Raw genomic sequence first — 27724 nt, forward strand, 5'->3', positions numbered from 1 at the left:
ATGGAATCACAGGCTCATCAATTCACCTCTTTAGCTATTTGGTATTTTATAAAAATGGCCTGGCTCCCCAAAGTGAACTGCATGTTTCTAAAGGGCAGTGTAGTGTATGCTTACTAATCCACTGGGTTGTAAGGCACATGTTAAGAGGTAACTAAAGAACTAATACAATTAACAATGACCATCAAGAGACTGTATTGATGCTAATAAAACCACCATTTAAAGAGCACACTGCATTTATTTTCCCCATAAATTATAACCCTGTGACATATGTAAGAGTTTTGTGTTTTTAAAGTGCTTTAAACAATATTTAACTTTTTAACAAGTGGAAAATAATGTTTCTTAAAAGACATTTATTTTTAATGGAAAATAATATTACTAAAAGGTTGCGATAATTTGTTCATCTCCTTCAAAGAATGAGATTTTAATATAAAATAGATATGTATCATCGAGAGCCAAAATGCCGGAATGGTGGGAATGCCTGGTCAGAAATCAAAATTAGATTCGCTGTTCAACCGGTCCAGAGGGTGACTGCAGTTCCGACTGACACTGTGTGGGTGAGGTGGGTACCTCAGGTAATCAGTGCTTCTGAAGGTGGATGGCCTGGCTGTGTAACAGGCTCCAGTTAGTGGTCAGGACAGCCATTAAGACTGACAAGCCCCTGGACTTGTGCAGCTTTGGTGACAGGGATAGGGATGTGGTTGACTTGAATATTCTTCAGGCAGCCAAAAAATGGCTTCCACACAGGTAGTGTCAGTGTCTTCAAATTGTCTGTAAGGGAAAAGGGAGAGCCATTCAATAGATAAACCAAACTGGACTCACAGTGACCCTGCCGGACGGAGTACAACTGCCCCTGTGAGTGTCCAAGACTGTAACTCTCCTACAGGAGCACAAAGCCCCACCTTTCTCCCTCAGAGCAGCTGGTGGTTCCACACCACGGACCTTGCAATTAGCAGCCCAGTGCATGTCCACTACACCCCCCAGTTCCTCAATGGGTAATATATCCTGTGAAATACATGCGCCCACTGTTCCTGACAGCTGTCTTCTCAGAAAGAGCGAAGGGAATCCTCCGTCTTCCTCTGCTCAATCATTTCCTCCTCTTCAAGCAGACTTCCTGCACACCACCTGGGGTGATGAATGAGCAACTAGGCGATTCTTGAAAGATGGGGATTCTACCGCCCAATTCAATAGATACAGTGGTTGTGTATTTCATGGGTCATGAAAGACCTATAAGATTAACCTATAAGCCAAGTTACTAGAGGGATATAAAACAATGAAGGCTGATTCCAGGCAAAACTCCACCTTTATATTTGACTACATCTCAACCTGCCTGATACTGCCATTCTGGTCCCACAAAGCTTCATAAAAACAAACCCAATTCACTGCCACTGAGTTGATACCAACTCATAGCGACCCCAGAGGACAGGGTAGAACTGCCCTGTGAGTGTCTGAGACGAACTCTTGACGAGAATAGAAAGATCCATCTTGCTCTCATGGCTCCGCTGGTGGTTGTGAACTGCTGACCTTATGGTTAGCAGCCCAACGTGTAACCACTATGCCACCTGGGCTCCTGGAAGTTTAATAACTCACTGGTAAAACTAAGTACCTGGAGAGGAGAGACCACTTTCTCAGCCTTTTTCCTGATTCTTTGCTATTATGGAGCTTCTGGGTTAAGGTAGCCTCTTATGAGATGCTTGCGAATTATAAGCTAGAGGCTGGCAGAAACAGCAATGATGGATACCTATTGCTAGAAATTAGGTTTCTCCAGTACTAAAAAGCCAAGGTCTTTGCCATCCCCATCTTTGGGCCACTGGCTGCCCTGTATCAAACTGTGGGCCAGGGCCTCTTATTTTCTGGGTTCAGATAAAAATGGTAAAGGCTCCTATTGGACACAGTAGGGTGTCGATGACAAGAGTTACCTGGGATAGCCCCGATGTGTAGTGGCTCTTGAGTGTTGGCAGGTGGGAAGGCGAGCTGTCCGGCTGTGTAGCTATTGTCTGTGTCTAGTTCCAGGTGCAGGATGTGTTGCTTTATAGTGACTGGGGAGAAAGAGGTAAGTCAAGTCAATTTCCGGGGAGGAGGTCCACCTGTTTCCCCCCACTGTCTCCAGTTTAGTTCATTGCGATTGAACGGAGGAAGCACTGCCTGCAGGAATTGATCAAGTCAGGTTTAAGGTGCGTGACCTTCTGAACACCAGCCATGATATCAATTTTCCAGCCGCAAGGAAAAACACAACCGGGACATTAAGGTGAACTGGAGGCACAACTATGAAGTGTAGAGATACTCTTGGGATTGAGGATAGGCCTGCCGTGGTGGTGGGCTGCCCCGGACCCTAGTCAGGCTCTGTTAGATGGATGAAGAGGTTCCATTTGGGATATTGAAATCAAGCTGGGTTTATCCATTAACTGTTTGAGTGCTTGAACAAGAGGTTACCAGATAGCCTACCTGTCACCGAGTGCCACTGTCCATCACATAGAGACCGCTTTGGTGTGACTGATACCGAGATTCCACCTGCCCCACTGGCCACAGAGGCGGTGACCTGAAATACACATTCGTTCATTTTTCCATTTCCTTCAGAAAAGAGGTGGACCCAGCCCTCCCTTGCTATCATACCAGTGCAGTTCCCACCACCCTGACCATCCAGGGGCACATTAGACATGGGTCGCTGTCCTGCATCAGGTTGTCCGTGGGAAGTGCAAACGATTATTGTGCTCAGCTTCTTGAAGGTTCCAGACCTCCTAGACTCATCTCAAAAGGAAATCCTGGCCACCTAAGTGACCCTTTGAGAACCCTGTGAAGTACAGTTCTCCTCTGGCACAGAAGGGGTCCCCACGAGTTGGAATGGCAGCTGGTTTTATTCTGCGACCCCCCACCCTAGGTGATCACCCCGGGATCCAAGGCTTGGAACAATCCCTGTGCTGCGTTCCTTCAAGGCCAGCAAGCTGCTGCCTGCCCGAGGCCTGCCCGGAGCTGCTGCCAATGAGAGTGCCATTCCCTCCTGGTGCAGACGCCCCCTCGGAGGCCCTGCTCATAGATGAGTGGTTCACAGTGCTGATCCTCCTTAGCAATTGGGGTATGACTGGAGCTCTGTTTCCAAGGACATGTGACATTCAGAAGGTAAACACGGTGGCAGAGGCCTGCACCCTGCTGCAGAGCCACCCATTGACAACACAAGGAATGCATTGCCCGTGGAAAGGGTCTTGCCCAAGAAACTTTTAAAAACAGACTGCATTTGCCCTGGCGCACCTTGGGGCTCAGGCAGCCAGCATGCTGTTGTGTATAATCTCCCATTCCTGTGCTCCAGGTCAGGGTCTCCGCCACCATGTGGCAAAGGCTGACTCGGGTGAGTGAAAGGAGAGGACTAACACAAAATGCGGAGAGACAATTTGCATTTAATTTGCATGTCGCTAGACCTTGCAGCCTGTTCTCTGGCACTTGTCTAGCTCAGCAGCGCCCCTGCAGCCATACAGGGCACCAGGTCTTCCGTTCCCTTTCCGTCGTTATTCTGTGTCCACAGCTCTGGCTAGAGACTCTCCCTAACCCTTTCTGGGAACACGGGCCTGTCCCCAACTTGTTCAGCCAACAGCTTGTTGGGTTGCAACTCTGGGTCTCAAGGTGACAACTTCCATGACAAAAGTGTTCTCGGAATTGTGGTTGGTTGACCCTCCACTGTGGCTTCCCCTCTCGCATTCAGTAAAACCGGAGAAGGACGGAGCTCAACAAGAGTGGTATATTATCCATCCTGAATTTAGGGCCAAGCGAGGCTTTCTGGAAGAATTTGGTCTTAAGGAGATGTTCTGAGGTCAGAAGAAATGATGTTGGGGAGTAGGAAATAAGGTCCTGGCTCAGGCCTGGGAGTGAGAGAAGGAGCAAACAGCCAAAGCTAGGGCCGCAAGATCAAGGGCAGCTGGCATGGAAGCAGGTGGGCGGCGGGAAGGAGAGGTTAGAGGGACTGGTGCATTGTGGGTCAAGAAAAAGAGGGATGTGAAACAGATTCAGTGGGGCCACAGGCACGGGTGGGATGTGGTGCAGATGACTAGGGAGAAGAGCCAGTCCATGCCTTCTGGAACTTGCTTGATACATAAAAGAAGTGATGTGTTGAAGATGAAAGAGAGGATTGAGGGGGGGGGGAAGCCAGAAAAACATCCACTGAGTATATGTCACTTTCTACAGTTTTGACTACAGCCCTGCGATATGAAACTTGTTCTCCAAATTGTACAGATAAGGTAACTGAGCCTGGGAGTAAAGAAAGAACTTGTCTAAGTCCGTCTAACTAAATGGTGCCACCAGAATTCAACACAGCTTGTTGGGGTTTTCCTACTTTTAAAGAACAGGAAATACAATGCTAAAATGACCCTGAGGTAAGGTCCCTGAAATACGAGGTTGAATTCCATTATAATTTCACGAGCCTTCAGAAGTGGGACCGGGATCTAGTATGATTCCAGACATCTTCCCGCTCCATCCCACAGCCACTCACCTTCCCTGCCTCCATGTACACACACAAGTGCCTGTGCGGTTGGCTTCCAATGTGTATCAGGATCCCAGTGAGACTTCTTGGGCGGATGCTGAAAACAAGCTTAAATTCTGCACCCAACAGCACAGCATTATCTTTAAAAAGACAAGCAAAAGGTCAAGCATCAGCATTACAGAAAAACGCTGGAGATTTTAAGGCGCAACGTCATAACGTCTAGCAAATAACTCCTTACCTAGGATGACATGGCCTCCTCCCTGGGAGAAATAAATGCCTTTCTCTAAAGACCTCCCTGTGCAGGGGGACACCCCGACGCTTGTGGAGGGGTTATCCAAGGGTTTTAAATCCAAAAGCAAGTTCTTCAGGCATCCCACAAAGCTGTGATGGGGGAGGTACTATAACCAAGCAGAAGTTAAAAAAAAATTAAGCATCAATATCTGTAACTCTTAGAAATGGCTGAGTAGCCAAGGTAAAGGGGAGCTTATCAGCAAAAGAGGAAGTAGGGTCCACACGTCCTGCTTCAAAGGGTCAGGTGGACCTGTCTGATTTAATTCCCTACCATACATAGTGCCAAGAAACATTGTATGCCAGATACCCAGTCGGTGGGTATAGTTCAACGGGCCCATCAAACCAAGAGGTGTGTCTGTCGAGGTCCGGGGGAAGTTGGTAGCCAGTGCTAGAAGAGGACTAGGGAGGCTGGCCTGACCCTGGTCCCATAGAAAGGTCTGCAACAATGGGAAATTTCCACCTTATCTTGCAGCCTACAGATCTCACTGTCTCTTTGCAGGTACAAACCACCTCTTAAGAGTTTCATGATTGAGGGTGATAGCTTAATGTTAGGCAGCTGACTGACTTAATGAAGCTAAAAATTTCCAAAAATAATAAGGTGCAAAAGGGATCTCTATATTGTTGGTCTCAGTGCACCGCCAACAGATTGTGAAGGCCACAGAGTTAAAAATAAGACATAATATTCAGCATCAGTGGACTTGCATGGACCTTGGGCCTGCCTGGAGCTGCCCTAGAACAATGCTCCTCACTTGGGGCTTCTGGGGTGGGGGGTTTCCATGAGCCCTCCAACCACACACCAGACCTTCCGTGTAAGTGTACTTTCTGTGAAGAAGGACGAGCACTTACGCCCGATGCTCAGAAAGACGAGGAATCGCTGAATAGGAATTCTAAACTTCCTTTCCAGAATAAGTGTTTTTAGGGCACAGAAATCTTATACAACAGAAATCATAGAAAGTGATCTTAAGATACAATGATATTAGAGATAGGTCTAGTACCAGTGCCAATGATAAGCTAGTGGGTTGGCTCCCTAGTCGTCTCTCAAATTTTTTCATGTGTCACCATGAAGAGTTTATGTCGGAAAACCAACCTCAGATTCTCCGTGAGAGGTTCTAACCACATTCAATGCCTAAATGTTGAGTCGGTCTATCTATCTATCTATCTATCTATCTATCTATCTATCTATCATCCATCTATCTATTTATTTATTTTTGTGTACACAAGAAAGCACTGCTTTATGGGCTGTTGGCTACCCTCTGAACGCACCTGGGAAGGGCTGATACAATGCTTGTGCCCTCTGGATGAAGGGGAGGTATAAGAAGGGACCACAGGAAATAAAAGGGCCACATGATGGCCCACGGAGGAGATGGCAAAGAACGAGATGGGACAGCATGAGTATGAGTGGTTGGATATCAAACTGATCTACTCTGAACACCATCAATCAATTCACACCAAAAGGTTGAAAAGGAAGCAAACAGAATTTTAGCTTGTAAAAGAATGTTGAAAATGAGGTGCTCTCGATGGCTTCAAGTTATTAGGATACCAGAGGTGGTTCATGGAATTTTAGGAGAAATTATCAAGGTTGAATGAAGACCAGATCAAATGGTGTGCGCTTGAATCACCCTCCCAATTGATGACTTCTTTGAAAGGGAAATAGATACAGGCATTGAAGTAAAGCAGAACAGTACTTCATTGCTTGCTGGGGTCTTGGCCAAAACTCCACTGGAAATTCAAAGGGGCCCTTTAGAGACGATCTTGACCTAACCTGGGGCAATCTGAATGGCAAGAACTCAAGCTGGTGGAAAGACTTGCTCGGCTGACTTCCAATTCAAGACTCAGATCTGTATGTTGGCCTTATACCCTCCTCACTGCAAAGGCATTAGACCAGAGTGTGCCACCAGCTGCAGTGCCAAGAGGATCCAAGCATTTTCCATGGCACTTGTGTGAGCAGTAGCTCCCAGACCTGAGCTGTTCACGAGATAGTCTTAACTAACTTGGTGGAAGATGGTAAATCTCAGAGAAGACAGACAGGTGAAGCCACCCTGTGTAATGGGGGCTCCCATGTAACCCACTACCCTTGCTCTGATTCCAAGGAAGGAGAGGGAGAGGGAGAGACTCACAAGCCCTCTCTCCAGAGCTATGGGTTGTCAGAAACCTTGAATTAGACAAATCCAGGTAAGGACCCATCTCCTTAGAGGTACAGGGCGTTGAGAGTTTCCCTTAGCCAAGGTCCCTCAGGTTTGGTTCTTGAGATAGCTTTAGGTTGCTTCAAACATTAACTAATATTGAAGCATATACGAAGTCATTTTTCAATTCTCTCTCCATCCTTCTAATTAGACAAGGAACATATTTTAATTCAGTGAGAATGTGTCTTAAACACACTTCAATCACTTGTCAATTTTCTTTTGCAAATAAAGGGAGAAGAGGCCACACTATCCAGCTCAACTTTAAAACACTTTTATTTTCATGACACATGTTTTTGTGTATTTATTTCTATGTCTGCCTACTATTTATGGTAAGAGATGTTGATTTTCACTATGACAGCGATAAAAATACCCTTGAAAGGCGAATTTGAATTTAATAATACATAACCGGAGATGGCAAAGATAGTGAAGGAAGGACAAGTGACTACAGTTTAGAATTCACTACGGTACAAAAATCCCAAAACAAAAAAATCAAACTTTTTGTACAACTATTGTTGTCTCCCTTTGAAGAGACGCAAAGAGATTCATGTTTACAAAGCCGTGGAGAAGCTGTATATCTAGGTCTGTGTCCCAACCTGTACCTCAAAAATAAAAGGTTAGTAAAAATATCCTACTGAGTGAAAGAAGGCAGTCAACAAGGGTAACTGTCATGTGCCCCCACTTCCGTGAGCTATCTAGAATAGGCAAGGCCGGTGTTTATGAGTGGCTCCCCGGGGCGGGAGGCAGGAAAGGGGAAAGGATGAATCAATGCTTCAAAGACAGCTTCTGCTAAGAATGTGGCATATTGTGGGGCTTCAAGTGGGCCAGGAGAAGGGTGATAATTGACCAACATGATAAGCATAATTCATGTCACTGAGCTATACCTGTGAGATGGTTGAGATGGAAATGCTTTCTTACACTTATATTTACCACAATAAAAATTATGGGATAAAGTAGGGGGTGGGGGTGACTAAAAGCAGGGAAGGACTTGGAATGGAGAACAGGTAAATTCCCTTCTCTGTGGGATTTGTAGACGTTAATTGGATATGTTAAAACATCACTGAAACCTACAGATTGGGGAAACAAAATCTTTGGGAATGATAGGCCCGATTCGGGTCTGATCTCCCAAATATATAGAAAACGTCAACAATTTGACAACAAAAGCCTCACAATCCAGTTGAACCAACATGTTGTGAGGTGCAGCTAGTTACCCATGGCTTCTCTGATGGAGACGATCCCAGGGAAACTGGTGTTCTGATGCTGACAGTGGAATTCCTGGGCAAACTTCCTGTCTGGGTCTTCAACCCATCCACAACCATATGTGCCCTTCTTCCATCTTGCCCAAACACCACCTGAGGGATAAAGAGTGATAACACAGTTACTCTTAACAATGCATACCGTGTCTCATTGGTGGCCACAGAAAAAACATTTTAATTTTTCCGAGCCCCTCAATTAGCTTTCACAAACACAAGAGTGTCCTCTCTAGGGCTGTCACTGTCATCATCACTTTCCTTTCAACAGGTACTGAAAAAAACTGCTCCCCATTGCTCGAAAACACAACAAGAAAAGGGTAGAAATACTAAGGTGGACACTCACATGAAAAAAAACTACCAAATGAAAAGTCAAAGATGCACCCATGAAGAAACAGCGTATCACAAAGGGGGAAGAATCCTTTGTGAACAGGTGAGATGGGGACAAAGAACTCGTACCTTTGGCTTTTGTGCATGGGGAAAGTGGCTGTTTCTCTTCTAAGGAGAGGATCTCAACTTGGCTGATCATTGTTAAGAGGCTATTCATTAATATCTCCCGGATTATATGCCCTGCTGGAGCCTCTGATCTGTAGCCTACAGATCCATGGCCTTGAATATCTAATCAGCAACCCAACTTTAACATGTTCACAGCCTGACTCCTCGTCTCCTCCAGAACTGTTCAGAACTGCCCTTTCCCAGCCACGCCTCCTCCTCTCCCTCATCTCCACCACAGCGAAGGCCCAACCATCGATCCAGTCACTGCTCTGGAATCAAGGACGTGCTACTGAAGCCTCTCTTTCTTCCCCACACCAATTGATCAGGAAGTCCCTGGGAGCCTATCTTCAGAACTCAAACCAGAGGGCTCCACTTCTTTCCAACTTTAGCATGGCCCCCAACAAAGCCAACAGCATCCATCCGGTTCCCCGTCGCCTCTTCCCCACCCCCTGCCCCTCATTTCAGTTCCTCAGCCCAGCCATGGAAGTTTATAGAACAGAAATCTATTCGGCAACTCTCCTCTTTAAGACTTTTCAAAGGCTTCCAAAACAGAGGTCAATGAAACAAGGGGACGCGTCTCAATGAGATGCATGGATCGGTACAGCGGCTGCATCAACAGGCTGAAGCATCGCACTTGTGCGGCGGGTACAGGACCAGGTGGTGTTTCCCTCTGCTGTACAGAGGAGGGTGACTGAGTCAGAACTGACTAGACGGCACCCAACTAAACAACGAGGACAAAGGCTTTAGGGACACTGAAAATAAACGCCCAATTGTTAGCGTGGCCTTCATAGCTTACGTAATGTGGACCCTACTTCTGTCTCCCCCTGCGTGTCTCACTCTGTTCTGTTGCGTTCACTCAGCTAATTCCCACCTCGGGGTCTTTGGGTGTGCAGCTCCCGCTGCCTGGAGCGTCTTGCCAATAACTCGGCATGTGCATCCATTCTTGGAGGAGGTCTTCCTTGAGTATCTTATTCAAAGTGTCTAACCCTTCTTTCTCTCTCCACCCCCCCTCCCCCGGTTAAAAAGCTCATATCAGTCCCTAAATGACACTAGGTATTCTTTTTTATATGCCACAGGAAGGCATATAAATTATCATTGTTGGATGAGTATAATTTGGCAGGTCACTTAATTTTTTTGAGAGCCAGTTTTCTTATCAGGAAAAAATACATAACAAAATCTACTTATATGTAAGGTAGATTAAGTATTTACTTATATTTATAATATAATATATTAATAATATTAACATATAAATATATTTACATTTAATATTCATATAGTGCATATTTATTGAAAGCACTATATAAGAGATTTCTCTGTTATCTATAGATGTTTATATTAACATAATATAGTCATAAAATGTATTTTACATAAGATAATATATAAATATATTTGTGTATATAGTAGTGTGTGTGTGTGTGTGTATAGGTGAGGCTCTTTCTGGCCTGTTCCTTTATGTCTTGATACCTTGAGGCAAGAGCTGAGATGCTAGGAAAGTGGGCCTTGTAGCCTGTGTTGTGGGGAAACTTGGAAACAGGCAGAGAGATTGTTCAAGAACTGGGTGGGAGGAGGTAAGGGGGGGTGAGGCACCCCGTGGTCTCTCTTGGAGATGAAGGAAGTCAAGCCCCTCCTGGCATTAGGCCGCCATGTACAGGGTAGGCCGTTTGTGGGGTGCTGGCTGAGCCAGCCCCTCCCAGTAGCTCCCGGTGCCGTGCCCCTCTGTGCCCGGGAGGAAGGCTGCTCCTTCCACTGCGCACACAGTGACACGGCACCCGCTGGCAGTTCCAGTGCAGCCTTAGCTCTCACCGTGTGCCATTTCCCATCATTGTATTGTCCTTCGCTCTTGAGTCGCAGTTTCTTTCTTTCTGTTTCTAACGTGAGGACCAGATGTCCCTTTGAGAAGTGCAGAGCCACGAAAGAGTTCTTGGTGCCCATGTAAAACACGAGCCCTCTGGTTGAGGTCGTCTGTACATCCATAGCAAACTGCCACCTGCAAGGAAAAAGAGAAGAAGGCAAAGGAGGAAAACAGACTTTTTGTTTTTCTTTTTTTAAGTGGTTCCCTGACTCTCGGAGCGGGGGGGCAGACACTGGGATCCCTGGTTGACAGAGGCAAGAGTGAGGCACGTACAGATTACACGACTTGTTCCTTTGAGATGTTTTCAAACCATGGTATGCCAGCTGTTAAACATTGTCTTGCCTAACTTCCTTTCTGCCTTGGGGAATGCTGAAGGACTTCGTCGGCAGGCTACTGGTGTGATTCCCAGCAGAGGGCAGGAAGAGGCAGGCCCAGTGCACATGCGTTAGTGGAGAGGGAAGCCGTGAAGGGGGTGGGAGGACAACTTGAATAACAGAGATTGATTTAAGCGTATGGTGGATATTTTCTTTCTGCAAGAAATATTCAGCCCCACGACACCTAACATAAATCACCTTCCCCCACTCAGGGTGACACTCCCATGCACAGGAGCATTGGACGTTGTGACTCATTGCTTTTCACTAGCTGGGTTTTTGGAAGTAGATGACCAGGCCTTTCTTCCTTAGTCTGGAAGTTCTGCTGAAATCTGCTTAGCACCCTGGCAACATGCAAGCCTTCACTGACAGATGGGTGCTAGCTGAAAAAGAGGCACATTGGCCAGTATTGAAACCTAGATCTCCTAAATGGAAGGTGAGACTTCACATTCACCTATTCACCCACCTTTCCATCCATCCATCCATTCATCCATTCATCCATCCATCCATCCATCCATCCACCCACTTTTCCATCCACCCATCCACCCACCTTTCCATCCATCCATCCATCCACCCATCCATCCATCCATCCATCCATCCATCCATCCATCCATCCATCCATCCATCCATCCACCCATCCATCCACCCATCCACCCATCCATCCATCCACCCATTCAATGAACATTTGAGAATGAACTATGCACAAGGCACTTGGCACGGGAAATTCAGTGGTGCACACTTCAGGCCTTGCATGATTTATGGTTTCCAGATGGACTGAGAGGTAGGGGTAACTCAAGTAGTGGGGGTGCACCATCAATCAGCTCACAACACAGTTGTTGTATTTCTTTCTTGTCTAAATGCGCACTAGACTAGGTCCAGGAACATGGTGTGCCTGGCTTAGAGCTGCACCCCCGGTACCCCCTACATAGGTGACCCTCAGTACATCGTTACTGAGGGGACTGGGGAGTAACGAGGGGAAAATATAGTGCTTCTTTCTTCGCCTTGCTTTGGGAGCGGCAGAGGGACACTGACACGTACACTTTATCTTTCAGATTCGCAAGTTTCTTCGAGGGCCACGTTCTCCAAGATGAAGCGGAATCTATATTTGTTAGATTAAACCAAGCAGATGGCGGCGGAGCTCCGTGTTTCTCCTGGCATGTCTGTGCGCTCCCACGACGGAGGTTTGGAGAATGAAGGTTGGCCAATTTAAGGAGCGTATTAGAGCTTGCTACAGAATGAAAACACTGCACATTTGTGGGCCTGCGTAGCAGGCATGACATTTCCTTTGAAGGAGAAGTGGTTCATGAATTGTTTTCATAAAGCCGCGCCCAGAAAAGACTAACACCTCAAACAGGCAGCAGTCGTTCGGATGTCGGTACTGCGGCAGGGGCTCCTCATTACCGCCGCTGGGCGGGGAGGCAGACTGTGCAGTCGCACTATCCTGCGTCTACGAAGGGGTTGGACGTGTTGGTTCGGTATTTTAAAGGGGAGTTTCTGAACATGCTAGCAGATAAAGAATACTTCAAAGTGTGCAAGTCTCTGAAAATGCAATCCGATTTGGGCGACTGTTGGGGACTGACATTTCTAAATTATGTTTACTGATGACTGTCTTCCTAAATAATTTGCCCTTCCAAATGTTGCTTTGGAAACTGTCTGACCTATGACTTATTATTCGTGTTGAGAGGAAAGACAGTAGGCTTGGATCACTGGAAGCAGCCCAGAGAGAGAGGACAGAAAGATGAAAGGGGTGGGGGGGTGGGGGTGCGGGGCAGGGGGAGTGGGGAGAGGAGATGAAGGGATGAGGGTATGGCGGGGAGGGAGAGGTGGGGAGGAGGCCCGAGATGAAGAGGACTGAGGAGCGGGGAGTTCTCAGCATCTGCAGCTGCTGTTTCTTTAGCAGAAGGGGTTGTGGTCCTAAAGATCAGCTTGCGTAGCGATCAGAGTCCCTGGGCGCTGCAGACAGTGAACACAGCGGGCTGCTAACGGAAAGGCACCTTGACAGAAAGGCCTGGGATCTGCTTCTAAAGAACCAGCTATGCATGAGCCTTGGCTGCAGCCATTGTGTTAATCCATCCGGTGGAGGGAGGGTCTCCCTTGTCTCCATGTCCAAAGTACCTGAGAGATTAGTCTTGCCATCGTCACCTCGAACGTTCCGACCGTACTCCTTCTGAGACAGGTTTGCTCATCCTTCTGGGAGGCTGTGGCATGTTCAATCATCTTCGCCAGCACCTGAACGCACAGGCTTCAGTGTTTCTTTGGTCTTTCGTTTGGATGATTCCGTTTTCGCATGCATATGGGGCTTGAAGCAGGTGCACCTTGGTCTTTAAAATGACATTCTTACTTTTTAACTTTAAAGAGGCCTTTCCACCAGGTTTGCCCATTGTCATCCATCATTTAGTTTCTTGACTGTTGCTTCCGTGAGTGGTGAGTGTGGATGCAAGTAAAAAGAAACCCTTAACAGCCTCAGTATGTTCTGTTTGTAGTGATTCTGCTTAGTGGTCCAGCCACAAGGATTTTTTTAAATTGAGGCGTTATCCGTTCTGCAGGCTTTGATCTTCATCACTAAGTGCTTCTCGCTTTTCGCAAGAAAGGTTGGTGTTACCTGCACAGCACACGCTGTCGGTTGTAGCTTGCCTCCACTCTCGGTGTCCTCTAGGCCATCTGCTGGGGTCGTGTGTTCGGCACACAGACTGAAGGAGCGTGGGGAAACACACAACCGTGATTTCCGGGTCGCAGGTCACACAGTGTCCCCTTGTTCTGTTTGAACAAACTGCCTCTTGGTCTGTGCACCGGTTCCACGTGAGCACAAGGAAGTGTTCTGGAACCCCCATGCTTCCCAATCATTGTCCTAATTCGTGATGAGACAGGTGAAGGCCTTTGCGTGAGTCAGTCAAACAGAAGCCAGCCTCTTTTGGATTCTCTGCTTTCAGCCAAGAGCCATCTGTTGTCAGCAGTGATGGCCTTGGCTCTATGTCCTCTCCTGAATCTGTCTTGACTTGTACTGCTACAACTTTCTTTGGACTGTCTTGTTTGCTGGGTGTTGTTGGGCAGGTATAATGACCCCAGATACACAGAGTAAGTCGAGGTTTAAGAAGGCTTGATAAGAGCCTAGGGCAGCCATGGAGTTGTACCATGCGGGGCTGATGCCAAGAGAACCCGCTGTGGGGCACCCCAGCCTGGCAGTTCCCCTCACCAAGGGGTCTGCAGGGGCGTTTGGATGAGGCCTCGCTTCTGACAGCTGAGGCTCTAGGGCAGTGCCACGAATACCTGACACTGACCACTTCTGAAGGGACAAGTGGTCCTGTCCTACAGCCTGGCCAGGACTTTCTCTCAACTTCTCTGTGATCTTGGCTTCTGTCGGTCCATTCTCTGACCTCCCCGCCTCCGTTCACAAGTGTTGGACCCGCATGGCCCCCTGCAGCCTCTCCCTCCCTGTGTCTGCTCCCCCAACTTGATCTTTCCCATGAAGAATCGGTTGTCTACCCATCTGGGCACCTGTTTCTCAGAAGACCAGAGCCACGGACTGGCGTGAGGACGCACAGCCAGAAAGTGGAGATTTCAAGGTCAGCCGTCCCTCCTGGGCAGCTCTGTCTCTGTAGACAAGTCACAAAAGCAAGGCTTGGGCACCCTCTCCACCATGCTGCCTTCCCATCACCTGAGGGTGACAAGTCTTGCTTGTCTGCTTCCCTATGATACATCTCAGTTCATCCCTTCTTCTTCAAAGGAGAATGTAACTTCCTAGCATGAAAAAGGCCAAATTCTTTAAAACGGATCTATTTGGCACTGAGTCTGCCTTTATTAAATGCAGTGGGGAAAGGTGACTTATAATAGAAATAACAGCTTTGGAAAGAAGGCTCCGCATTATTTTTAGAACGTCGTCAATTCTAAACGGGACGGATGGCTCTAGCCTCCGAGCAGTGTGCTGCGATGGGTATGTGCCATCCCCCGGGGGATGCTGCAAATGAGCATGTGATGTGTCCTTCGCAGACTAGCCCTGGGCAGCACGACTGTTTCCCTGCTGGACTCGTGCCGGCTGCCCTTCCCTGGGGCGGACCAGGGAACCAGGGTCTCCTGCTCGCACGGCCATGGTGCTGGGCATGAAAACGGGATCATACCTGGGTTTCGGCAACTGCTGAGGAAGTGTAAATATCAAGTGGCTGGTGGGACTGTCCCCAAACTGAAGGGCTCCATCACTGGCATGGGCCTGGAGAGGTGGCAGGCAAGACTGTGCCTCACTCATCACTGCCAAGCTCTTCTGAAAGGCCACTGCTGTGTCCTGAAATGGCTGCGAGGGAGAGGAAAACACGAAGACAGCTAGTGATCAGGGCGAGAGTGAAGAATGCTTGTCTCACTGGGTCCCTTGAAGAGGTTTTATTCTTCATCCTCAGAGATTAATCTAATAGCGATATCAAAGACCAAGTGCCAGGTTCTCTGGAGGAAGTTCCCACTCAGAACCCTCTGAGAGTACTCTCAAAATGCCTAACTCTCCAGCAGCTGGATCCTCCCAATGCCCAATATTCTGATGTGGCTTTGACGTGGGGCATCTTGCTCCTAGGGAGGTATAAACCACAACTGCAAAGGGGCGTGGGTCACTTTCTTGGAGAAACAATAGTTAGGAGAGTCCAGTACCCCTTTCTCACGCTCTCTTTGGGAACGATGTATCTTGTCCCCATCCTACACCATTCTGGCCTCTTTTCTAAAGGCAGAGGAAGTTGGGACCACCAGACACACAGAACCCCACCCCAGCAGAACATGGGAAGGACTACAACAGGTTCCACGAGAGGACCAGTGTTTGGCCAGCAGCACCAAGGTTTAGCCAGTCAGCGAGGGGGTCCTGGGGATGTGGAAACACAGCCCTCTCTTTATCTCCCCACCAGGGCCATTCCTTTGGGTGCACTGACTCCCCACCCCCAAGCTGACTTGTGAAGTCAGACAAGTGAGAGGATGGAGAAGGAACTCACAGGAAAGGGAATCAAGGCAAACCCACAGTCCTCCACTGGGTTTTCTCAGGCTGGCTGGAACACACACAATGTGTCCTGACCTGGGCGATGATGTGCACAGGACTAAGTCCCATGCAGAAAAATGATCATCCCAAATATCAATTGTAACTGGAACATCGGTTGGAAGAAATTGAGATTCCACAGCCCTCTCCCTTTTTTTCTGCCACAGCTTTGGTAGCAGGGCTCAGGGCCTCTCTAGTAGGTCTTGGTTCAGCAGGGACCTCCAATGAAAACCCAACTCGCCATAGGACTTGCCCCCTGTGGGAACTGCCCCAGATTGTAACTCTTTACAGCAGTTGAAAGCTTCATCCTCCAGGAGAGCTGGCTAGTGGCTTTGAACCACTGGCCTTATGGTAACCATTACACCACCAGGGCTCCGGGAACCTTCAGTAGGCAAAGCAAATCACAGTGACTCGTTGGGTCAAAAATGATGAAGACCTCACCCTGATCAATGAGGCTGAAGAGGAAGTTGAGAGGTGGGAATTCTGGGAAGTGTTTCCGGAGTAGGAGGTAGGGAAGAATGAGAGCTTCTCTTGTTGGGTATAATATAGTGCGGGCATGTTGTCCGCCAGGCTCTGAGCCGTTCAAAATGGTTCAGTAAGGCTGTCATCAATAAAGTCTGTGGGTGTGCTGCCTAGCAACCAAATCTGTTGCCCCTGGTACTTTGGTGAGGTAGGATGCAAACATCTGTGCCCTGCTCCATGATGGCTGCTGACTGTGCTGCTTTGAGGATTATACTGCTCCTGAAAAGCCCCACTATAGTCCTTCCTCCAGAAAGCTTCAGGGGCCTGAGGCAGGAGATTAGATTATTGGCTGGGCACAAAAGATCGACCAGTGTTCAGAGAGCCACGGGGCCAAAGTACTACGAGCAATAGATCTGGTTGCTATGCAACATGCCTGGACAACCACTGACGGGTTTTGAACTGCCGTGAAGCCCTGGTTGTCTGGAGCTACTGAGAAAAGAGCTAAGGAATGCGGGATGCAGAGCTCAAGGACTGATGGACCACGCCTGCAGCCCAGCCTCCCCCGCACCATTCAGTCTGTGAGATCATAGATGCTCTTTTTGCCTAAGCCCTTCTCCAGTGGGGCTCTGGGGTCTACCAGCCGAAGGTTTCCCAAGAGATGGGGGTTCCTTCAAGTTCCGGGAGGGCCTCTCCAACCCTGGATAAGGTACTCAGGCTGCCGACATATCTGTTACTTAAAAGCAGAGCCTAACCTTGACCCTACTGAGTTGTGAGCCCAACCTTGAGCTTCCCGCGGGTAAACCATACCAGTGGGCCTCACTCCCTTGCTGAAATAATCTTCTTTGTGGTCAGCAACAGTAAAATCAAGAGGAACCGGTTTGATAGATATCCTCCTCCACCAACTCTTTCCTCATTCTGTTAATGGCACCATTCTCCCTCAAGATAAGCAGTCCCGAATTTCCCTCGCCTCTCATTTGCACATTTAGTTTCAGGGGCAATCTTCCAGCTCATGGATCTAGTTTGTCTCCACTCCTTCCTTTTCAGTTCCAGCATCTTGGTCCTGAAAGCGTGGCCCTTGACAGACCCAGGTCCCTGGGCTGGACCCTGGCATTAATTTGCTCTTTTGACCCCGGGTGTCCAGAGCTTTCCTACACCAAACCATCGACTACCAACTTAACAATCTCCGGACCCTATAAGGCTCCCGTGGCCTGGCACTGGCCTGGCACATCCCTACCTCCCACTGCTCTCCATGCTCTACCATGAATGGAAGCCCAACCACATTCCCCACCAGCCACCATGCCTGACAAGCCTGGTGGGACCTCCCAAAGTGGCCTGGAGGGCGTGTCCTCAGTCTGCATTCACACTGCACTGTACTGAGTGCTGGTGGGCAAATCTTGTCAAGCTCCCAGAAACTCAAAGCCCTCACCTCTACAGTCAGCCTTTGTTCTGCTCTCAGGAGGGTGTGGTGAGAGTTGGAAAGTACAGTAGGGACAACTGGGAGGATCGGAGATAATGATGCAAAGTGCCTTGCCCCTGCAACCCACACCCCGCCTCCCCGCCTGCCTGGTGCTTCTGCTTAGGCAACGCCAAGAGACCTGCTCCAATGCTGCCCACCATCCAGACTCAGCCCAGGAGGGCCGCACCTCATCTCGGTGGTGACTGAATTCCCGCCGTACCATTCTCACAGCATACTAGATCCTTTGCCTTTCATTTATTTTTCTGTATGATAACCATAGCTAATATTCATCCGTGCTCTTACTGGGCCATGCACCGTCCCGAGTGATTTGTGTTGATGACTTCGCCTAACCCTCCACACAAGGCTGTGAGAACAACAGTCGTGCTTTCCTGCAGTAAGGAAACAGGCCTGTAGAGAGGTGAAGTAGGAATTGAATCGCGACTCCTCACAAAGATAGGTGTCTCTCTTAAATCCTGTGCCTGTGGATGTGACCTTCTTGAGAAATAGGGTCTTTCCTTGACAATGTTATAAGTTACTGAAGTCATATTGGGGCAGGATCAGTCCTAACCTGATCTGAGCTGCAATTCCCAAAAGGAGAGAACAGATATGGAGGCAGAGTCCCCAGGGGAAGGCACCATGTGAAGCTACTTCTACAAGTCAAGGGATGCCAAGCGATGTCCCAGGCTCCCAGAAACTGGAAGAAACAAGGCTCTTCCTCTCAAACCTTTGGAGAGGACAGTACTTGCTAATACCCTGAATTTGGATTCCTAGCCTCATTTATTCTCAATCCATTTTGTTTCTTGAAAGTCATCCGCTGTGTGGCATTTGTGCTGGCAACCTTAAGAAACTAACTCTGTTACACACTTCATAATGACAATGCCTAACTCACACCTAGGAAGTCTTCCCCTCAATCCAGGATGTACCCAGGAAGCTATGTGGCCTTCTTCCTCCAACTGGGCTTTTGGAAGCAGGATTCTTGTCTTAGTTTATCTAACCCGGGCTTTACACAGAATAGGGGGGGAATAAGAAAGTACAACATATGCATTGGCATCTCCCCTATCAATAGCCCCCCATTCCACCCTGGTCTGGAAGCCCAGCAGAGACCTGAAAGCCTCTCTTTTCTCCACATGGATACCCTGCAGGTACCTGCCATTCAGTGTGCCATGCCTGACTTATACTCTTCCCCCTCCAAAGGCTCCTCCCCCATCTCGTCTCCCTGAATGGTATCTCCATCTCTCTAATAATCCAGTTTGGTGCTGCAGAAATATTTCAACTCCCACGTCTCCCTTGCCTCCCACACTCGACTATTATCAAAGACCTGTCTATTCTATCTTCATAATAGCTCTGGAATCTATTGCTTCTCTCCAGCTCCATCATCAGTGTGCTCATTTAGTCTCCCACGAACTTTCAGCCTTGCAATGAATATGCGACTTCATTCCTGCTGGGGCAATACTAAGCATGTTATTTTCTTAACGATAAAATGACAACCCTCTGGGATTTATGAAGTACATTTCTTCTTAATGACCTAAACCATTTCTTACGATGTTTAAACATATTGGCTTTGTTAAACCTTATCTATTCAAACCCCCACCTCACCCCCTGCCCTAAATCATTGTGCAGCAAGTAGCTGACTTTAAGTAGAAAGTAGGTTGACCAGAAGTTCCTTGCATTTTAGAGGGGGTAGGGTCTAGGGTCAGGCTGCCTGCGTTTGAATTCCAACTCCATCTTCCTCCTGACTGGGCCAATTGTGAACTTTCTAAACCACAGACTCCTTCGCTGTCTGAGGATGTGGTGAGTTCTCCCAAGGTTCTTTGGAAATGTGTAAGAAAATGCACTTAGAGAGTTTAGCTCACTGCCTGGTGCTGGGAGAGGCTGACCTCCATTCTTCACATTGATTCTAACATAAGATTTGTGCGGTCACATGCTCCATCTGAACCCCATGTTCCCTCCCAAATTCAAGTCCCCTCCTGCTGTTCAAGTCATGATGTCACTTCCAGTCTCCACTGTGAGGCCTTTCATTGCCTGGTCAGCTGCTCTCACGGTTGCTCGTTAGCATCACTTGGGAGCTTTACAAAAAACGGTGACCCCTGGGCCCACTCCTGGAGTCTAATTTCACTGGGTGGGAGCAGCCAGGATACCTGGATGGAAAAAGCTCGCCAGGTGTCCCTTGGGTGAAATGGAGGCATCCAGGCCACCACTGGGTGGATGGGAGTTTCACCAGGGCAGCGGAAGGTCTGGGGAGAATCAGGAACAGGGATCCAGTTTTCTAGATAAATCCATCACACCTACTCCAAAAACCACCAGGAGTTCTCATGGTGTAGCAGTGACGTGTTGGGCTGCGATCTGCATGGTCAGCAGTTCGAAACGACTAGCAGCTCCTTGGGAGAAAGACTGGGCTTTCACTTTAAACAATTACAGACTCAGAAACACACAGTGGGGCTGCTATGTCAGTATTAACTCGTTGGCAGTGAGTTTGGTTTTGATTTAAAAAAAAAAAGCTAACTAACTAAACTCGCTGCCATCGAGTCGATGGCAACTAAGCAACCCTCTAGGACAGGGTACAACTGCCCCTGTGAGTTCCGAGACTGTCACTCTTTCTGAGAGTTGATAGCTCAGTCTTTCTCTCAGAGAGGGTGGTGGCTTCAAACTGCTGACCTTGCGATGGTAGCACAATACATCACCCTGATGCCTCCAGAGCTCCTCTTGAGAAACGGAAGTCAAGGGGCCGTTTGTTCTAAGGTTGAAAAAAAAAAAGGCCAAATTTTCATCACGATTCAAACTACAAGCCGAAAAGAGAAGCACGTGGCATGTGAAGCAGGACTGATGGGTCATGAACAGTTGAGTGACACGAGGTGAGCCACACATGGCCCCCAGCTGGCCCCTTGCATTCCTCTCACCCTGCCCCAACACCTCCCACAGGACAGGCTGGGACCACCTCTGGAGAGGAGGCCAGCCTGGGGCAAGGGCTTGACACTTACCCTGTGGATATTGAAGGCCTTGGCTTTGGATCTGCTGTACTTGATGCCGCCTTTCAGCAACATTAGAAACGGTGGTTTGTTTAGAGCACAGCTTCCCAGGGACACGTCTCTCTTGGAAGATGTACTGATCATATCTAGAATTTTGGGGTCCTGTGATCTGAAACAAGGGCAGAAATGTCAGCTGCTGCCAAACGAACGGTGCCGACACATCCGTGGGGATACGTGGGCAGCAAGGGCTTGTTCCCTGCCATGGCTTCTAGGTGGACTCGCCTCTCTGATCTGGACATCCAGAGGTGCTAGCAGGCTGCTGGGCTCCCTAGGACACCCAGCACCCTGACTTGCCAGCGTAGGCGCTTGGAATGGTTTTGCCCAAATTGGCCAGGGTGGTGGCCAAGCCAGAACACCGTGGCTCTTTCTTGGGAAGGGGCATCAGATGGACAGACTCGGGAGAAGGGACCTGGCAGGGAAGAGAAATGGGCGCTGGATGTTTCGGGATGATGCGAGCAACAGTAAACCTCATTAGAGAGTTCATGCAATGGTGTCTTTTGCCCCATTTGAGTAGGAGAGTCTTACTCTACCGTGGGGATGGGGGATTCAGACGTGCGCTATCCCATGACTGCAGTTCAAGCCTTTCAGTGATGGGAACTGGAGCCAGCCTCCCTCCCCATCGTCTCTATCGCTCCCGCTTTCTGTTCCATTGGGAGCTCATGCTCCGGGTGATGGTTCACCGGCCGGGAGAGGTGTAAGAATGCAGAGCCCCATCCTTGTCCCGGGGGGTGTGCCCCAACAGTGAGGAGGACAGCAGTCTCACCAAAGCCTGAGGCCACTGGGAAATTTCTCCCTCTGCCCTGGGAAGGACTTTTCTCTCCTTTCCAAAATATGATCACTTTTTAATAGGAAATCAGAACATTTGTGTGAGTTATAAATTTTTTGGGGGGAAAAATCAGATTAAGCACCATCAGTGAGTGTGTGTGTGTGTGTGTGTGTGTGTGTGTGTGTTATGCAAGGATACACCAAGCTCTGTCTCTTAAAGGTCACATTCAAGGCTCTGGTGACTTGGTTTTCTAGCACGGCGGGCCAGGTAATTCCTTGGCCTTCCAAACAGGAGAGCTGATTAAGTCTAATTGTGCAGTCTTGATTAAAGCAGAATTTCCATGTGAATATCTTTGAAGGTCACAATCTGAAAGTTCATTTTAATTAGACTTTTTCTGAGGTTAGGCACCAATGCTGTTTCTCCACAGGGAGCCTGTGCCCAGGAGTCTCTTGTTTGCTTTGCATTGGATGGGTCTGGCCAAAGAGTGTGCTTTGAAGGTTGGTGAGAGGCGTGCTCATGTTTACAAGCCTAACTCTGGTAAAGGAAGGGATGAGCTGCCCTCCTGCCAGGCAGGGCCCTGCTCCGTAGAGCCCTTCCACATCTCAGAGACCCTCTGGGAAGAAGCACCCACCTCTGAACAAGCACATTAGAAATACAGCCCTCAAAGGCACTCCCGCCCAGCCGTGTGGACAGCGAGGCATCTGAAAAGACTTGTAACCTCTCGTTACTTTTCAGGGGCTGGTCGTCAATCAGAAGCCGGAGGCTGAAAGTAGGAAAGCAAATCAAGAATGAGAAGAACTGCTGGGGGTAAAATTCTCAGACTCGTTAAAATATCTGGTTAACATTGACTTATCTCTTAAGAGGATTTATATTTAATATATCTATCTATATTTATTTTTGCATGTTACATTTTATTAACCTATTTCTATACACAAAGTATCCATATCCAAAGTGGGCAACTCTCTATGATCCCACATATATAAAATAGCCAAAGCACTAGGATGCGTGGCGGCGGAAGATCATTTGCGGTTACTAGGGGCTGGGGGAAGGGCACCAAGTTTCTGAATTGGGCTGATAATCATGCTTGGCTATAGATGGTTGCACAATGTGGCAGTGATTAGTGTCCCTAAATGGAACACTTAAAAGTGGTTAAAATGGCAAAATGTTTGTAATATATTTTTTTAGCAACAATGAAAAACGTGTATTTTTGAAGGGGCTCCACCCAGACATGGAGTTGATCTACCTCGCAGTGACTCTCCTGGGGGGAGTCAAACTGCCCCCTGGGGCTGACAACTTTATGGGAGCCGACAGCTTCATCATTCTCTCAGGGAGTAGGCGGTGCGTTTGAACCACTGACCCTGTGGTGAACAGCCCAGTATCTAACCCTCCATGGCAACCAGAACTCTTTGAAAAGGGTACAATGAATTTCCCCATGTGAACACGCCAGCCCTTCCAGCACTCCGATCAATGAGCACAGCATGACCAGCCCCCCGCACTCTGGAAGCTCCTCTGGGTCTCCAGCCGCCCTCTCTCCCTCCCTCTCCCTCAGGGGGACCACTGTCCTGCATTCTAAGAGGACACCTTCAATTTATCTCTGGTTGAACTTTGTATGAATGAACCACAGGAGATGAAGCCTGGTATCTGGGACTTCTTTCACCAAAATACCGTGTCTGGGACGTTTATCCATGACACATAGCTGTAGCTCCCTCATGATCATGGCTGTGTAACCTCCAGTTTTGAATACACCACAATTCAGTTTACCCAGCCAACTGTTGATTTATTATTTTTAATAGGGAAGTTGATGTAGAATAAGAAAGAAGGCCAAGACTGACTAGCAAATTAGTGTCTGAATAAAGGACAAATATTTTGCCAAAAAGAGGACCACCAAGCCCTCTTTATTTCTTATGAAATAAAGTTACATGCTCACAACCCTGGCAATACATCCCACTTACCCGGAGTTGTCGTTTATCACTGATACATGATGCAGCATACCATCCATGTATTTCTGGGGAGATCTGAAAATGGGACTGCTCCTATCTCTGGTAATCAGTTCAATGTGACCGTCTTCCAGAGTGACCTGAAGGCTATTGGTCTGAAACCATTGTAGAATATGCTCATTAACACAATTCATTTCATTGGAGGACTAATGTAGGCATCCATACTAAACTCACGACCAAACCCATATATACAGTCAAGATATTTTGACTCACATGCTTTTAACTTTTCTATTTCAGTTTAAAGATTTGAATATGGGCACATTTGCCTCTCTGATTATGACTATAAAATTTTTTTTGGCAAATTATTTGACCACAGATGAATTGGTCAAAGTTTTGGAACCGACGTTCACTGAGCCAGTTGAATGTCTTGGTTAATTCGATAGTGCAGTTAAGTCATTGTCAATGTTTTCTCCTTTCACTGAGCCTTGACTGAACTTGTTTTCCCGGAATCAGTCTTTTTATGAATGTATTTTTCAATGAAGATGATTCATCAATTGATTCTTTTCATGTAACATGAGAACAAGGAGATCTCTTTAGTCACCATTAATTTTGGTTTGGGGTGAGCATGTCTAGAGTGTTCAAAGTTCCATGTCAAACTCCACAGATACAGGTTTTGCTACAATGATTTCATTATTTCTGTCAAATTTCATTTTATTGATTGTTTGCTCTATCAATGTTTACAGTTCTCAACAAGAAAAAAAAGATATGATTCTTCAGTGAACTTTTAGTCCAAACAATTTTTAGACTATGCAATTACGGCCCTCGTCCATTTTATTTTGTGTTTAGTTTTGTTTCCTATTGGCAATATTCACATTAAGGGCAAACTGGATATCTGGATACATTTAAACTAACTCATTATAAAATTGGCACCAGCATCCTTAGGTTCTTCCTAGGCTTCCTCCAGTGTTCAGTACCAACCTATGATTTTTAAAAAAATTAATAAATCATTTTATTGGGAGATCTTACAGCTCTTATACCAATCAATATATCCACTGTATCAAGCACATTTGTACATATGCTGCCATCATCATTTTTAAAACATTTTCTTCAGCCCTCAGTATCAGCTCCTCTTTTTTCCTTCCTTCCCCCACCCTCCCACCCTTGTGAACCCTTGATAAATGATAAATGATTATCCTTTCATATCTTACACCGTTTGCTGTCTCCCTTCACCCACATTTCTGTTGTTCATCCCCTAGGGGGTGTGTGTTATACATCAATCACTGGGATCCATTCCCCTTCCTCCCGCTTCTGCCCCCACCATCCCCATCCCCTCACGGCATCACTACTCCCAATACTGTTCCTGAGGGGTCTATCTGTCCTGGATTCCGTGTTTGACCTACTAGATTGCTTTGGATAACTTTGTGATCTGTGCATTAAGCAACCCTTGCCTTTGGCAGAGAAAACAACTGTGAGGTTTCAGAAGACCCACAGAAAACCTCCTGCCTTGATGGACACGGCACTCCCACCATCTCAAGGCTGGTGGAGCCCTTTAGAGCTGGTGTTAAAAAAGAAAGAAGAATCGATGGCCAATGGCAGCAATGCTCTAGCTCCAGAGTCATCTACCATCTGCCCCGTGAACATGTACTAGCTGTGTGCTCTGCTTGGCAGTCTTGAAGAACAAATAGAAGAATTACAGTACTCGATTTCTACGTCTACGTCCCAAGCTCTCCCTCGGGAGGTTTCCAAGAATCAGTTGACTTCTCTGCTTTCATAACCATCTTAGTTAAGTTCTCCTAATTATACAGGCACCTGGCTGAAGGAGGCGTGGTAGAACAGTGGCTTGGGGCTTCTAACCACCAGGTCAGCAGTTCCCAACCACCATCTGGTATGTGAGAGAAAGACAAGGCTTTTGACTCCCATGAAGAGCCATGAGTGACAGTCTCGGGAACCCCATAGACAGTTCTACCCTGTCCTATAGGGTCACGATGCGTGGGAATCCACTTGGCATTGGTGAGTTTGGTTTCCTTGCTGACAAGAATTTCTGTGGTTGTGTTGTAAAGTCAAAGGACCTTAAGTTCTCACAACCCGATGTTAATGTTGTACAACTAGTGTTGCTACCACACACAAAAATCTAAATATCTTTTGTGTCACAAAAAATTAATAATGGGGATCCATTGTGAATTCTTTCTTAGATCTAAAACTTCAACAACACTATTATTTACAGTATTATAAGTTACTTCACTTCACAAAACAACAAAACAAACTTACTGCCATTGAGGCTGACTCATGGCAATCCTTTGGATAGGATAGAACTGCCCTGTGGGTTTCTAGGACTCTAACTCTTCATGGGGGGAGAAAGCCTCATCTTCCATTGGAGGAGCTGGTGGATTTGAAGCACTGACCTTGCAGCTGGCAACCCAACTCATAACCACTGTGCCTCCAGGGCTCCTCCATGAAGATATGTAACTTCAATTCTGTATTACACTTAAAATATACTGTATGTACTGTAATATTAGAATAAAATTTTAAGATTTTTTTGAGGACATATTCTAGGGTGGGACAAACAAACTTCCACAGCAATAAGAGCTAAGTTTAAACAAACAAAAGAAAGCACTGCTATAAAATCATATGACCATGTATGCAATAAAAATTGCAACATGTAAAGCTATTGTGTCTCAGTATATCCTCCACCTAGGTCTACACCCTCCTGAAGGGGATGTTTCCATCTCTCTAACCCTCCCCTGAAGATGTCTGCACCCATCAAATGGGAGGGACTCCGCTTGTTTTCTTTGTCAATGGTCTTAGAATTAGGGGAACAAAAAGAAGTCTGAAGGGGCAGGATCCAGGCTGTAGGGTGATGGGACAGCCCGTGCCACCCTAGAAGAGTGAACATTTGCATTGTTTTGATAGAAAACAATTCCTTGGCACAACTTTCCTAGTCTTTTTCTCACCGATTTTATTTTCAATTTTCTTAAAACCTTCTTGATAAGCCCCTATGGTCATCCTGTACCCTTCAAGAGCATCTTTCTGAATCACTCCTTGGGAATACCCCCTCCCCCAACACTTGCCCTCAGCTTCTGAGCTGGCCTCTGCCTAGAATTTCTTCTGAAGCTTTTCCTGACCTTCCTTGAGATACTGGGATCTGTTGTCTTAAGTGGGGTAGCATTCTCATAAACTTGTAAAACTTCAATGACTTTGAAAACTGTGCACTGGAGTTTGTTAAACATTTCATGTTAACCTTGACCTCAAAAATGTGTTCTCCATGGGTGGAGGGAGACAGAGGTCAGTGTAAGACATGAAAAAAAAATTATTAAGGGTTCATGAGGGAGGGGAGAAAATGAGCTGATAACAAGGGCTCATGTAGAAAGAAAATGGTTTGAGAATGATGATGGTAACATATGCACCAATGTGCTTGACTCATGGATGGATGGATGGATGGATGGATGGATGGATGGATGGATGGATGGATTGTGATGAGAACTGTATGAGCCCCCAGTAAAATGATTTAAAGAAGAAAATGTGCTTTCCATGGTGAAAAAAGTACGCTTTTCTTGTTTAATGCACCCCTGCAAGACTCAGACAAGTGTATGACTTAGAGATCTTGTCTGCCGACCTCCACTGACCACAGAGCCATGTTGAACCCCTTGTCACTGTGAAATCCCAGGGCCTGAATGAGCGGGAACCCTAATAGCAAGACCCCTTTGCTTACCGTTGTTTCAACAGCACTTGATGCATGAGGATTTATAAAGTGCCAAGTAATCTACCTTCAACCTCTTATTATTGCTTCTTTCACCAGACTCCGAGTCTGATGTCAATTTTATGCAACAGTAATGCAATATCTCATACCCGTGTTTGGTGATTTAGTAATATGCCGCTGGGTTGAAAGGTCTGAAACCCAAATGAAGCCTGGAAGTTGGTGGCAGGTTCGGAGTCCAAGTTGGTGAAAGTCAATTGGCCTCCTCTGGAGAAAGAGGCCGTTCGTACCAGCTGAAATGCAAACGGGGAAAGAATGGCTTTGTAATTACTTTGTGACTGCAATTCTGGACCGTATTCTGTTTCACTTTACCTGTACTGGCTAAGGTGATTTATTTTGCCTCAGGAGGAAGTAAAATTCACTCTACTGCAGATTCATCTCTAACTTTTGTCTAGCTGTTGGCCTCCCTGTTTTCCT

The 27724-nt window shown here is 47.1% G+C and overlaps 1 protein-coding gene across 1 annotated transcript in view; it reads right to left on the minus strand.

Annotated features, from left to right (window-relative positions):
* Positions 1–248: 248 nt before the first annotated feature.
* LAMA3 (laminin subunit alpha 3) overlaps positions 249–27724 on the minus strand; it is a 149107-nt gene continuing 121631 nt past the window's right edge. The window contains exons 47-58 of the mRNA XM_075532900.1: positions 27400–27540; positions 23569–23708; positions 22248–22379; positions 20803–20959; positions 15020–15189; positions 10485–10668; positions 8148–8288; positions 4704–4863; positions 4475–4605; positions 2443–2536; positions 1917–2036; positions 249–768 (exon numbers count right to left, since the gene is read on the minus strand). Coding sequence (XP_075389015.1) covers positions 623–768; positions 1917–2036; positions 2443–2536; positions 4475–4605; positions 4704–4863; positions 8148–8288; positions 10485–10668; positions 15020–15189; positions 20803–20959; positions 22248–22379; positions 23569–23708; positions 27400–27540 — 1716 coding nt within the window. The 3' untranslated portion in view covers positions 249–622. The remainder of the gene's footprint in view (positions 769–1916; positions 2037–2442; positions 2537–4474; positions 4606–4703; positions 4864–8147; positions 8289–10484; positions 10669–15019; positions 15190–20802; positions 20960–22247; positions 22380–23568; positions 23709–27399; positions 27541–27724) is intronic.

This window comes from Tenrec ecaudatus, chromosome 15 (genome assembly GCF_050624435.1).
Source record: "Tenrec ecaudatus isolate mTenEca1 chromosome 15, mTenEca1.hap1, whole genome shotgun sequence".
NCBI classification, from domain to species: domain Eukaryota; kingdom Metazoa; phylum Chordata; class Mammalia; order Afrosoricida; family Tenrecidae; genus Tenrec; species Tenrec ecaudatus.